General features: G+C 34.2%; 1 protein-coding gene across 1 annotated transcript; it reads right to left on the reverse strand.

The window, feature by feature from the left end:
- Positions 1 to 1,865: 1,865 nt before the first annotated feature.
- On the reverse strand, positions 1,866 to 12,126 carry LOC131957114 (A disintegrin and metalloproteinase with thrombospondin motifs 19-like). Its single transcript, XM_059321820.1, has 10 exons — positions 11,960 to 12,126; positions 10,040 to 10,178; positions 8,743 to 8,862; positions 8,301 to 8,352; positions 6,688 to 6,837; positions 6,229 to 6,372; positions 5,592 to 5,741; positions 4,440 to 4,562; positions 3,617 to 3,760; positions 1,866 to 2,268 (listed from the first exon to the last, which is right to left on the reverse strand). The coding sequence occupies exons 1-10, from the start codon at positions 12,070 to 12,072 to the stop codon at positions 2,111 to 2,113; spliced, it is 1,293 nt and encodes a 430-aa protein (XP_059177803.1). The 5' UTR covers positions 12,073 to 12,126; the 3' UTR covers positions 1,866 to 2,110.
- Positions 12,127 to 12,132: the final 6 nt, after the last annotated feature.

Here is a 12,132-nt window from a genome sequence, read left to right on the forward strand (position 1 = left end):
AAATGTGTCTTTAATTAAACGTGTCCATCTATGTTTATAATTATAATTAATGGTAATCTTCAGGGCAAAGATAACCAAGAAGGAAGTTTTTCAGGTTCGAGTACCTAGACATTATTTATCTCATTGATGAAGACGACGTTGCGAGAGATTAAAATATATTGATCTTCGCTATATCCATTAATGATTCGACAGTTAGATTGATTGTTGATCTTTAGATCAGTTTTTTTCGATTGTAAACGTGACCCTACACTGGCTGGTAGAGGTGATAGTGCGACACCATAATAAACTGTATAAGTACAAGGCAATGCGTGATTAACAGGCCGGATAAAACAAATCAGGAGACAGGTACGTCAGGGAGAACTTGTGGTAGTACCAGACCAGTGGCGGAACTTCCAGGGCGGGGGGGGGGGGAGAGAGGAGAGTTTAGGCTTCCCAAAACCCGATCATTAATAAATTTTTAAAAAATAATAATTTTAAAATGTTAGTGTCTGAATTATCAAGTATCCGAGATGAAGGCGGCTTTTTTAAACTAGTAGAACTATTGTATCAGACAAATATCCTAGTGCAACTTATGGTCGTCTATAAAATGAAACAACACTTATATAGTTGTAGGACTTTTGAAGACAAAGTGTGGCCTCTGCATCACTGAAATAATAATTTACTTTGTGAAACGTATTTTTAGCAAGTTTTATATTTTAAAATAATTATTTTAATATATTAAAAATATTCAATCATTATAATTTGGCCCATCCATAAAATCATAAAACCGCCGTCGTCTTGGTAGAAAAAGAAAATAGGGGAGGCAAATCATCTTAACGATAACCATTTTATATCTGGTTTACCTCCCTTCAATACAGTCACAAAACGCTAACTATTAAAGAAGTGCTTTACTGCCGACGCTTCTTGATAGAATAATATAAAAGTGAAAATAATTATCAACTAATTGATGGCTATTTCTTTAGGTGAATAAAGGACCTATTTTATATTTCGGAACGTTACAAACACTCTGTTGACCAAAACATTTTTTGTTACTTTCTCTGCATGGATCCTCGCACTTTAAACAATTTAAATCAACTTATTAAATATTTCACAAGAATCTCGGATTGAGAAAAACACCTGACCAAGTAATTATCGGATTGAGAAAATCCCTGACCAGGAACTGATCAGATTAAGGTACCCAAACTCGAGACTTCCTTATCAGCTGTCGTAAGCTTTATCATACGACCGTGTCTTCCGCTCTTATTATTATTAATCTAGTATAGGAAACTCCGCAATAACACAGGAGTAGAGATTCTTAGGCGATATGATTACCCAACTCTGGTTTCCTTTCCGACACTGCTGATTCCAAGTTGAATAGATAACGTTGTGTCCAACATCTGTATGGAGAAAGGGAGTCTGATACATAGGAAAATCTGGCTCTTTTTATCTTACAGCGCGTGGCATGAGGTAGGATTAACATTACGCAATATTCCAATGGTCACCAAAATTTGGTTGGCTCGAGCAAATCGACAGATTTGACTGCAACGCATTATTTAATGCACAGGGCAAAAAAACTTGTATAGCAAACAAGCGTTAAATGCACTGAAAATAAGCAAACAAAACGAATCTGCTTCCTTGCATAAAAGATTTGGTCGCTCATGAGAACGTTCACATGATTTCTATGTCGATTGGCTTTGGGGGGGGGGGGGGGGGGAGGGCTCAATACATGAGGTTCCTCCTCCCACCACTCCTGCTGAAATTACTCTAATTAAATAAAAATTAAATTACAATTTTATTAGGTAACATATTTTTTTATTTATTTAAGGTGTTGAAAATACATAAAATATTAAACATTTTTTTTATATCTTAAAACCTCTAATTCAAGCCCCCCCCCCTTTCCTCACGCATACTACATCAGCTCTATAGTCTGAAAGCTGCACAAATAAAATCGGTATGACCTCATCAGAATGTATGTTACAAATGTTTTTAAAAAATACAAAGATACAATAAAAGGTTCATTGCTAAGTTAGGGACGGTTTTCAAATAATCTGGAAGATACTTTGTTTAGTAAGTATGAACTTGAAAGTTCTTGCTCGAACACTATAGCTGTGCAAAACGTACACAAGAATAGTTACAAAATTGAGAACATTTTCAAAGCAGAAACCATAACCATTAAGAAGATCGACAGCTGTAGTCTGGTTGATGTGTTGCAATGGGCGCAGCAGTCAGCTTTGTAATTGTTGCATTTGTGGAGACAATCGGACGGATTTCTGTCTCCATACTCACAGCCTGCCGTGTAGGAACAGAATATATAGTATATATATATATATATATATATATATATATATATATTATATATATATATATATATATATATATATATTTATATATATATATATATATAATATATATATATATGTATATATATATATTATAATATATATATATATATATATATATATATATATATATATATTATGTATATATATATATATATTATATATATATATATATATGTATATATATATATATATATATATATATATATATATATATATATATATATGTATATATATATATATATATATATATGTATATATATATATATATATATATATATATATATGTATATATATATATATATATATATATATATATATAGTATATATATATATATATATATATATATATATATATATATATATATATATATATATATATATTTAAAGTAGATATATACAGTTCAATTCTGTTATTTGTTTGTAATAAAAAATTACTAAGAAATATAAGAATTTAATAGACCTCATTCTTATAGTGTTAAACGTCTAACTAAAGTACTTATCTTCTAAATTTATGATTTAATAAATTAATATCGAAAGTGATTTAAAACAATTTTCATTTTTTGTACTTAAAATAATAATTTTATCAACATGTTCATTAAACACAATTTTTAAAAAAAAAGAACCTTTTGCACAAATTGTTATTATGTCTGAAAATTATTTACATTTTGTCTTTGAGCACTCATTACGTCCTTTGATAAATTAGGAAAACACAACTACTTCCCTTTATAAAAACATTACATTGGGCGGAAAAGAATAGACTTTTTATTACTTTGTTTTGGTGTTGGGAAAAAATACTTACATAATTAGAAGGGATCGATCAAGTGCATGTAGTAGGTATTTTAAATATTGCCTTTTATTTATATCATGCGCTGAACGTACTGTTTACTAATTAGTTTTTTAATCAAAAACATTTGACGTAAAAAAAAGACATCTTTATTCGGGAACAGGAATTTCCGCAGGTTATTATTTGTGTCTTTTTTTGCGCATTCGTTTTTGTCTGTCTTTTTGCGCACGAAGGGGAATTCGTTTTGGTCGGTCGCACCAGAAAGCTCTTTTATAGACACCTGAACCAAACTACAATACTAGCCGTCCCGGTTTGTGTTGTGTTTGAGTTTGAGTTTGTGTTTGCTGTGTTGTGTTGTGTTTGCAGCTAGTTATATATATATATATATATATATATATATATATATATATATATATATAATTTATTTATATACGTACATATAGAGTATAATTTTCTAATTAAGTATCGTTTACTCCCTTTCTCCGACACTTCCATTTATTACAGGACCTACCAATATTAGGCACATTCCTAGCATTGAGACAAGAGCGGCAACACGTCTGCTGGAAGTCTGTGTTGTAACAGTTGCCTTTGTAGGTCTCCACGGCAGACGAGCAGCTTCTTCCGTTGTACCGGAAGTTAGATTCGTCTATACAAGCTGTACAGTAGGAAAACACAGATTGTGTGTTGAAATGCTCTAATATTTGAAAGACTTTATTGAACGATCGTGTAATTTAAAGGCTTATACGTTATCGATATTTAATTAGTTATTACCTCGTGTCTTTCTTCAATATTTAAAAAAATAAAATTACAAAATACAAGCCTAATTCTGAGTCAATATTTGCTCTCTAAGTGTTTAAATTGTGTAACAAACTAGTTAATAGTAACACAATTTGATCTTACATACAAGAAATATGATTCACATCTAAGAAAACTGTAATACGGTTTAAGAAGACAAGTTTATGGCTTTTGAAAATTGTAAAAATATCCGAAAATTATTCTATAGCCAATTAATATGATTGTCCATTGTCAATCAATAAGAATGTCCATAGTCACTCATTAAGAACCACAATTAAAACATCTTCATTAGCTCTAAAAAGGGCTACGTACTGTGTCAACTTTGTTATGTTTCTGTTTCCCGGTATAATTTATAATAAGATATTTTATTTTCATTTTGAAGCCAAACTTTCCATTTAAACTTATAGAGAATGAACATGAAACAGGGACATACGAGTTTTTTTAAAGTGGAAATACAAATGTGTTGAAGTTCTGAAAATAACAAATTAAGCAAAGAAATATGCATTTTTTTTCTAATATTTTAATAATGTAGGACTTGCCTGCTGTTCCGTAACCAATACCGGATCCTGTTTTGGAACAAGTGCCGCAACATTTGTCTGGGAACTTTGTGCAGGCGTCTGGGTGTCCACACCAAGATGGCGCCTTGTCGCCGTACTCACACCCTGGTCAAGATGTATATAAATGTGGACATCTTTGATTTGCACCAATAGGTCAAATGTGTAGTTAAAACGAAAGTAGTTACAACGATATATTAAATATGTACCAATACAAAACTAATTACAACAATGTAAGCAAAATAAAAGTAGTTTCAACAACACATATGTGATGTTAGCAAAATAAAACTAGTATCGAATCTGTTTCATTTCGTTGGCATCGCAGTTTTAGTGAGGGCTAGGGTTATCATTGGTTACAGTCAACTTTAGGGTTAAGGGAAGGACTTGGGTAATTTTAGGGCCAAAGCTAGGGGTAAGCAAAAAAAATATTTTTTCATTGCACCTTTACTGGTCACTGTGTCATACATGGTAGATCTGCTGTTTCTTTGACTGTGATATATAATAAATCATTGCTTTTCCAGCACTACACCGACCACCTTTACTTTCCCCAACTAGTGTCAGGAACTATTTATTGCTGCTGAGTGGCCTCATAAATCCATTAAAAAATTCATGATACTAGCTGACTGTAATAGTCTCAGCGATTTATTATCTTCATTTCTATATTTCCTGTTTAAAATAAAATTATAGTGCTACGACTAAATGTGGGCTCAGTGCGAGCCTAAGTACTATTGCTCAAAAGTGAAACTTTGTTTATTTCGTAAATTAAAACCTATATTGACCTAGTTGACAAAATCCAAAATTATTTTGATTTGATATTTAAAAATACGAGTTCTGATATTTTTGTGTCAATATTTCAAAAATTATTTTAAACTATTTAAACAATTTAAAAGTAGAATGTATTTTAATGACTAAGCAAAAGCATTCTGTTTCGATTCTTTTAAGGAAATTGAAATAACAACGTCAGCATACCTTAAAAGTGAAATCAAATAAAACACCGCCCCTCTCTGCTCTCTTGTTTTGAGGAATTATAAAAGTGCACTAGGTATTTAAAATGTTTAACACGGACAACGAGGCAATCTAGATAAACTATTGCGTTTCAGCATCCTCCAAAAAAAAAAAGAGTAGAAACCGGCTCACCAGCTTCGGACGTGTTGACCTGTTGACAGGATGTGCAGCAAGCGTCTTTGACCTCCTGCTCGTAACACAAGTAAGGTGAGTTCTGAACTATGGACGAACAATGTCTGCCCCCGTCTGTGTATGTTGTATCGTCAGTACAACGTTTAGCTGCTGAAAAACACAATTTTGACCATAGTACATGTTCTCAACACACTTTGAAATTTACACTAGAAAGAACATTATCATGTAAATTCGATGATAAAGATATGAATAGATATAGAAAAACTTGTCAAAATTAATTATTGCGAAGTAAGTATAATGAAATACATAGTTGATAATTGAAATATTTTTGTATCCAAAAACATTAATTAATAAATAATGACAAGTTAATTTGTTTTTTAACTTATCGAAAATTATTTCTTATTGCCATTCATTTATATATTCATCTATCTATATACGTATATCTATATATGTATATTTTTGTATACACAATATATATATATATATATATATATATATATATATATATATATATATATATATATATATATATACGTGTGTGTGAGTGAGTGTATGCCTATGTGTTTATATCTACAAGTGCGTATAAGTGTGTGTGTGTAAGGAATCGATTTAAAAGAAGACCTTTAATTTAACTAACTTGTAGTTGAAGGGCGAGTCGTTGATGTCCTCCTTGTAGTATAAGGAACGCCAATGTTACACTTTTCACAACACTTCGTTCGCATATCTGTGTAGTAGCAGTTGGACGCTACACAATCCGAATAGTAATCTCCAAACTCGCAACCTGTTGTTAAAGTCAAATAAATTTTAAAATTAGGTAAGTGAATATACTTTATATAATTATATACTTTATTTTATTTTCTATGAGGCAGCATTAAGTAAAGCTCTTCTTACAAATAAAATTGTCAACAGTGCAGATGAAGTAGAGTTTATATATATGTGGACTCATTCACGTCCTGCACTCCCGAGTCTGGACTGAGATCCGAACTCGCGACCTTTGCGCTAGAAACCAAACGCTATACCATTCGACTAAGCAGTCTCATTATGCGACTTTAGCATTGACCTAATGATCTATAATACGGATCTATTATAATATTACCCTGAACTGTTCTTTTAACTGCATTGCATGAGCTGCAACAAGAGGCAAACAACGAGTCCCTGGAACAAAATCCGATGAAATCATCCACCATGGCGCGGCATGACGAGAAATCTCCTATCCTACCCGGCTCGTCTCCGTACATACACGTCACTGAAAAGTAGATTTACATTCACATTGTTTACAGTGGTCAGTAATCTATAAAATAAATAACAAACAAGCGTGCCCGTCCCTGCGCGTTGCCGCAGGTAGAAGATTTCTGACGAAATATTTTAAGAGGGTTTCGTCAATGCGTTACCAGTCCTATAATTTTAGACTTATGATCTTGTTTGCTAGAACTAAGTTATTTAAATGTAAACAATGCCTGCGCTATATTTCTTGGATCATATTTGTTGGGGCAAAGGTTTACCTACACTGTCGCTCCGCCACAGGGCATGTTGCATGAACGCCTTTAGTGTACGTTAATCTATCTCCGTAATAGTGAAATAGATCATACTTCATCGACAGCCCAGGTGTCAGGAACCTATAGGGGCGCTCGATTACACTACCACAGTGGCGCAGCGTAAGGTCCCTCGCTCGGTTTAATCATAGAATGTTGTGTGCCGCCTTGTCAATATTGTAGGGTGCTTCTTAAAACTAACGTAGGCGCCATAGAGCTTACTGGATAGCATAGGGCGCCAAATCACACCCTACCGGCGTGCCGGCGGACGCGCCCGATTCAATTTAATGAACGATTATAACTCCTCATCTTATCCATAGTCTATCGCAATGTTTAGAACGAACGTAGGTGCCACTGCGCTCACGGGAAAACCCAGTGCGCCAAAATCGGACACTGTAGAGGGCCGGAGCACACAAATGATTTAACATTAGAGCTAAGTTAGCCGCTCTGGAACTCTTGGTACCAAACCGAGAATTGACAAGAATCGAGTCCTTCCGGGGGGCTGCTCTTGCGAAATTAAAAAACATTTTTGCAGAACCTTTCACTGGAGTTTTTAAAATAAATCTCCAAAGTTTCATGACACTCGGATGAACGGTGTCGAACCGCAATCGACCTTTATGTTTTATATACCGTATATAAAGAAGAATCGGGGCGCCACTCCTGCGAATTTGGAATTCTTTTTTTTTTCGCAAAAACCTCTCCAGAAGTATTCTCAACAACTTCCCAAAGTTTCTTGGCGATCAGATGAACGGTGTAGTAATGCATAAAAGACAAACACACACACACACACACTGATTTATATATAGGTAGATAGATAACAAAGGTTGGGAATTTTTAAAAGCATTAAATAGAAAACACATTAAAATCATGTTAAACTATTAATATCTGCTTCACGTTTATCTTAAAAGATAGCTGAAACAATCGGAAAAATTTAAAAGTTCAATATCCCACTAATAGATTTTTTTGTACTTGCAAATCAACAATTAAATCGAGAACGTATACTTTTGAGTTTAGTTTTTAAAAGATTAAATTAAATTGTTACAATATTTTAACTTTGTTAACATTTACATTTCATGTTTTATGAAAGCTTATTTTCAAACATTTGATGAGGTCAATTTCAATAATGTCCTCAGTCAAAACAATACACAAGTATCACAATCTTTTTTTTTTAACCTACCGTCAACATGAGGTGCATCGGCATGGAGCACGCAATGTCCATTTTCACAAATCTGAAAAAGTTTACTCGAATTCCTTAGTTACCTTATTAGTATTAGTTACTTAGTTAATTTGTTAGTTACATCCTTATTTTATTTACTTTGTCAGGTTGTTACCTTACCCGTTTTAGCTACCTAGTCATTTATGGATTCTTTTTATATTTAGTTACGAGTGTGGTCAAATGGTAGAGCGTACTACTGCTTACTCGAAAGTCTCGAGTTCGAACCACGTGCTCGAGAACCTGAGTTTACCCGGATCAGTTGGGTACTTGGCTCACTTTAGTGAAATTAAAAACGGCTCGTCAAAGTGCTGACATTATCCCCTCTTATACCAAAAGTCACAGAAACACGTGACTGTCACGCTGAAATGGGTACATTTATATCTACATTGATTATATTATTTACCCGGCCGTTTCCACACGTGGTACCTCTGGCAGCCCGTATGGCTATACACATGTCTGGGTCGTCAGGATCCTGGCAGTACATATCACGGCAGATGCTCGCTGGATCTGTGCCGTGAAGGCCCTGGGGACAAAAATACATCCACAGACCATAAAATCCGAAACAGACGCCCAGCATAGCAAAACGTGAGATCACATGAGAAAGGGAAAGAAAAACCTGAGAGATTATTTACAACTAGGGACAATTGGAGATACTAGCCAAGGAACAGAATGCCTAAGACTTTCGTCGGCCTATGATCTATTTGGACCAACCTAATCTAATTTAATTACTGGCGATTCGGATGTTTAATTTAAACAAATTTGATAGACCAACTACCTAGAGAAACTAGAAATTGTTATTATTTTGTTTACCAAACTATGACTGTCAGGAGTCCACTTGCGAAACCTGCTAAGTACACTTTTTGAAGAAAATAAGTTACTCCTAAAACCTTCTCAATTAAGTGGCAATTAAAGTAGTATACTAATTTTGGTTCAAAAAGGTATACATTAAAATAAATTATATAACAGTAAAATATCAAAAGTCCTAAGAATAGCTAACCAAAAAAAGAAATTAAAAGTCAATTTCTTCGAAATCAACCAAAAGTGACTTAGCAGGTTTTGAAAGTGGACTCCTACCCGATCTTCATTTCTTCTTCTTAATTACAATGTTGAACAGGATTTCCTCTTACACAATTAAGTATCACGTGTCGAAAGATTATGCCCCTAAAATTTCCGCGTTTATTTCTGAATTCGCTTTGCTTCTATTTTCTTTTTTCATCTAATAGGAAACTACGAGGCAGCCGTTGTTTGATTTTGAAGTTGTCTCTTCTAGATAAGTTGTTGTCCCCATCTAATGAGCCCCATATGTTCTGAAATCCGAACTTGGGAATTTTCATTTTAGCAACCATTATATCTAAATTTAGCCCAGACGCCAAAATTTGAATAATTGGTTTGTTTAATGTGCCGTGTATGATGATTTTCGTTTTACGATGTTTTTTTTTTTTGTACTGCTAGTTAACATGATAAATTTTAAGAGACAATATGGTAGTCAAATATATATGTCAACATTCACTTCACGTTGTTTTAGTATAGTTTCATGTTTTCGAATGTAATGTTGTATTCTTCTCTCTTAACAATAGCTTTGGGAATATTACATTACTGTGGTGTGGGACATTAGGGATATTATCAGACGTTGATATGAAAAAAAATACTGTTTTTGGATTTAATGTGAAGCGATGTTTAGCAATATGAAATTTCCTTACACGGCAAAGATAAGACGTAGGGCCGTACACGAGTTGACACTGCTGATCTGGTGTGTACATCTGCCCCAGCAGCTGATCTGCTGTGTACGGGATGTCAGGTTCTATGGGGAGCCTCCCTGTTAAACAGTTGTAACCGCGGCTGCGAAAGGAGAAAACAACGGACATTTTTCATCATTGTTTATGTGGCTTACAAAACCGATGATCAAACTTTATATCTCTCGAGATTACAAATATGTGAGCTACTACTCGACCACGCAGCGCTCAGTGTGTTGTAACAGTTGTAAATATTGTTTGGCGCGGTTGGAAGCGTTTTATATACTACAAAAAAGAGTTTCTAATCTGCCACTAAAGCGACAAAGCTATAAAGCATTTTGATAATGTTAAAACGAAAGAGTGAAATACAATTATTAACAGTTTAAAATGTGGTAAATTTTGCCTGAAGAAAAAGGAAAATATCAAGAAACACGTCCGATATAATTTTGTTCTTGTAACATTAAGACTCCGTGCTTTCAGGTTGAGATACACAATAAGATTTTAGACAATTAGGATCTAAAGCTTAATTTTGCAGTTGTTGTTTTTTTATACGGGAATAACGCAACAAGCAAACAAGCTGTGATTTCTATAATCTAGCAACTTTTTATGTGGAAAAAGGGGGGGGGGGGAGCCCTGAAATCGAAATAATCACTTTTTGATAACCCAATTTTGCGGTGGAAAACTCGATCATGATTTCCCATATAATTATTTTAGAGGAAATCAAAGTTAGGCCCATACTGTAGGGAACTAAAAGAAAGTAAGCTACCACTAGCGTTTTAGAAAATATGGGGACTCTGTGTCATGAAGTAACACAAAAGCTGAATGAAAGATGGACTCAGTACATTAAAGCTAAACAATAAAATTAAGATAATAGTATTATTAATGCAAGCGTTTAATTAATAAACATAAGCTTACAGTGTGTTGGGTTAAAGGGGTAGGCTCCAGAAAAAAAAACAACTTCTTAATTGAAACTTTTTACTGATTTATATGTGGATATCTAAGTAAGGGTACTTAAAGAAAAATATTTGCGAGCATCAGGGACTCTTTTGAAAATATGGTTGCCATGGCAACGGCGGCCATCTTGAAAAAAACAGCATTTTGTGGAGTTCTAAAATTTCATAAACTAAAATATATATATCGGCTATATAATCATTGATTCCTTTTTTACTAACATTAATAGAGTCAGCTAGCTAGGCTCAAGGAAAAAATGGCCGAACGCCCTCCACGATCAAGCCGGGTACCAGGCGGTAGGACGACGTCCCCACGTCCCGCGTCTGGTGGGCGGGGAAGGAAAGCCCGGTGAGAGCCGACGGAAGTAGCGACCGATGTGTGGGAAACTCTTATGGTCGGAGTTTGCTACACTGAGGCCTGCCTGGCTAATGGAAGTCAACCTTCTGAGCCGATTTCCGTATAAGGAAGGAAGGAAGCTAAGTTTTTGTAACAGAAAACACTCTAGAAATATTTCTTTTTGAATTTTCAAATTTTGGCACGGTGAAATTTCATTGAAATTAATGCTAAATTTAATGGTTTTTCACCATAAAAATCATCGAAAATTTGAAACAATATTTCTAGCGATTTTTCTGTTACAAAAACTAGCCAACTGACTCTATTGGTGTTAGTACAAGAAGGATCAATGATTTATGGGTGGTTTGTATGTTACTTTTACATTCCCTGGTACATGCAAATATTTTCCCTTAAGTACCCTAACTTATACATAAACAAATAAATTTTAAAAAGGTTTAGTAATAAAAAAGTTTTTTACCCGTTTTTTTCCGGAGCCTACCCCCTTAACATAAGAACTATTTATAACATGCGTTAAGTCTAGAGCTAAACAAACGGATTTACGATGTTATAAACTTCATATAGCTAAACAAAACATGGACTTACAGTGTGTTTAGCTGTGATGTTATGTAGTCGGTGAAGTACCGTACACTGCAGGGAGAGAACTGCCACGGGTGATACAAGGTGTTCCATGTCTCCTTAGAATCTGATGCCGCCATGATGTAACGGTCAGAGAAACTGCAGGTGTTGCTGCGCCCGTCATGCTGTGCTGACAAACT

Source organism: Physella acuta, unplaced genomic scaffold (genome assembly GCF_028476545.2).
Source record: "Physella acuta isolate Inbredline_101_S28 unplaced genomic scaffold, ASM2847654v3 ptg001208l, whole genome shotgun sequence".
NCBI classification, from domain to species: Eukaryota; Metazoa; Mollusca; class Gastropoda; family Physidae; genus Physella; species Physella acuta.

What these genes read in the sequence shown, in the direction of transcription:
- LOC131957114 (XM_059321820.1), bottom strand. Translation starts at nt 12,072, where the DNA reads ATGGCGGCATCAGATTCTAAGGAGACATGGAACACCTTGTATCACCCG. An exon ending in TATTGGTTACGGAACAGCAG is followed by an intron (nt 3,761 to 4,439) that starts GCAAGTCCTACA and finishes CCTACTGTACAG; the next exon opens with CTTGTATAGACGAATCTAAC. An exon ending in TAGGAATGTGCCTAATATTG is followed by an intron (nt 2,269 to 3,616) that starts GTAGGTCCTGTA and finishes CCTACACGGCAG; the next exon opens with GCTGTGAGTATGGAGACAGA.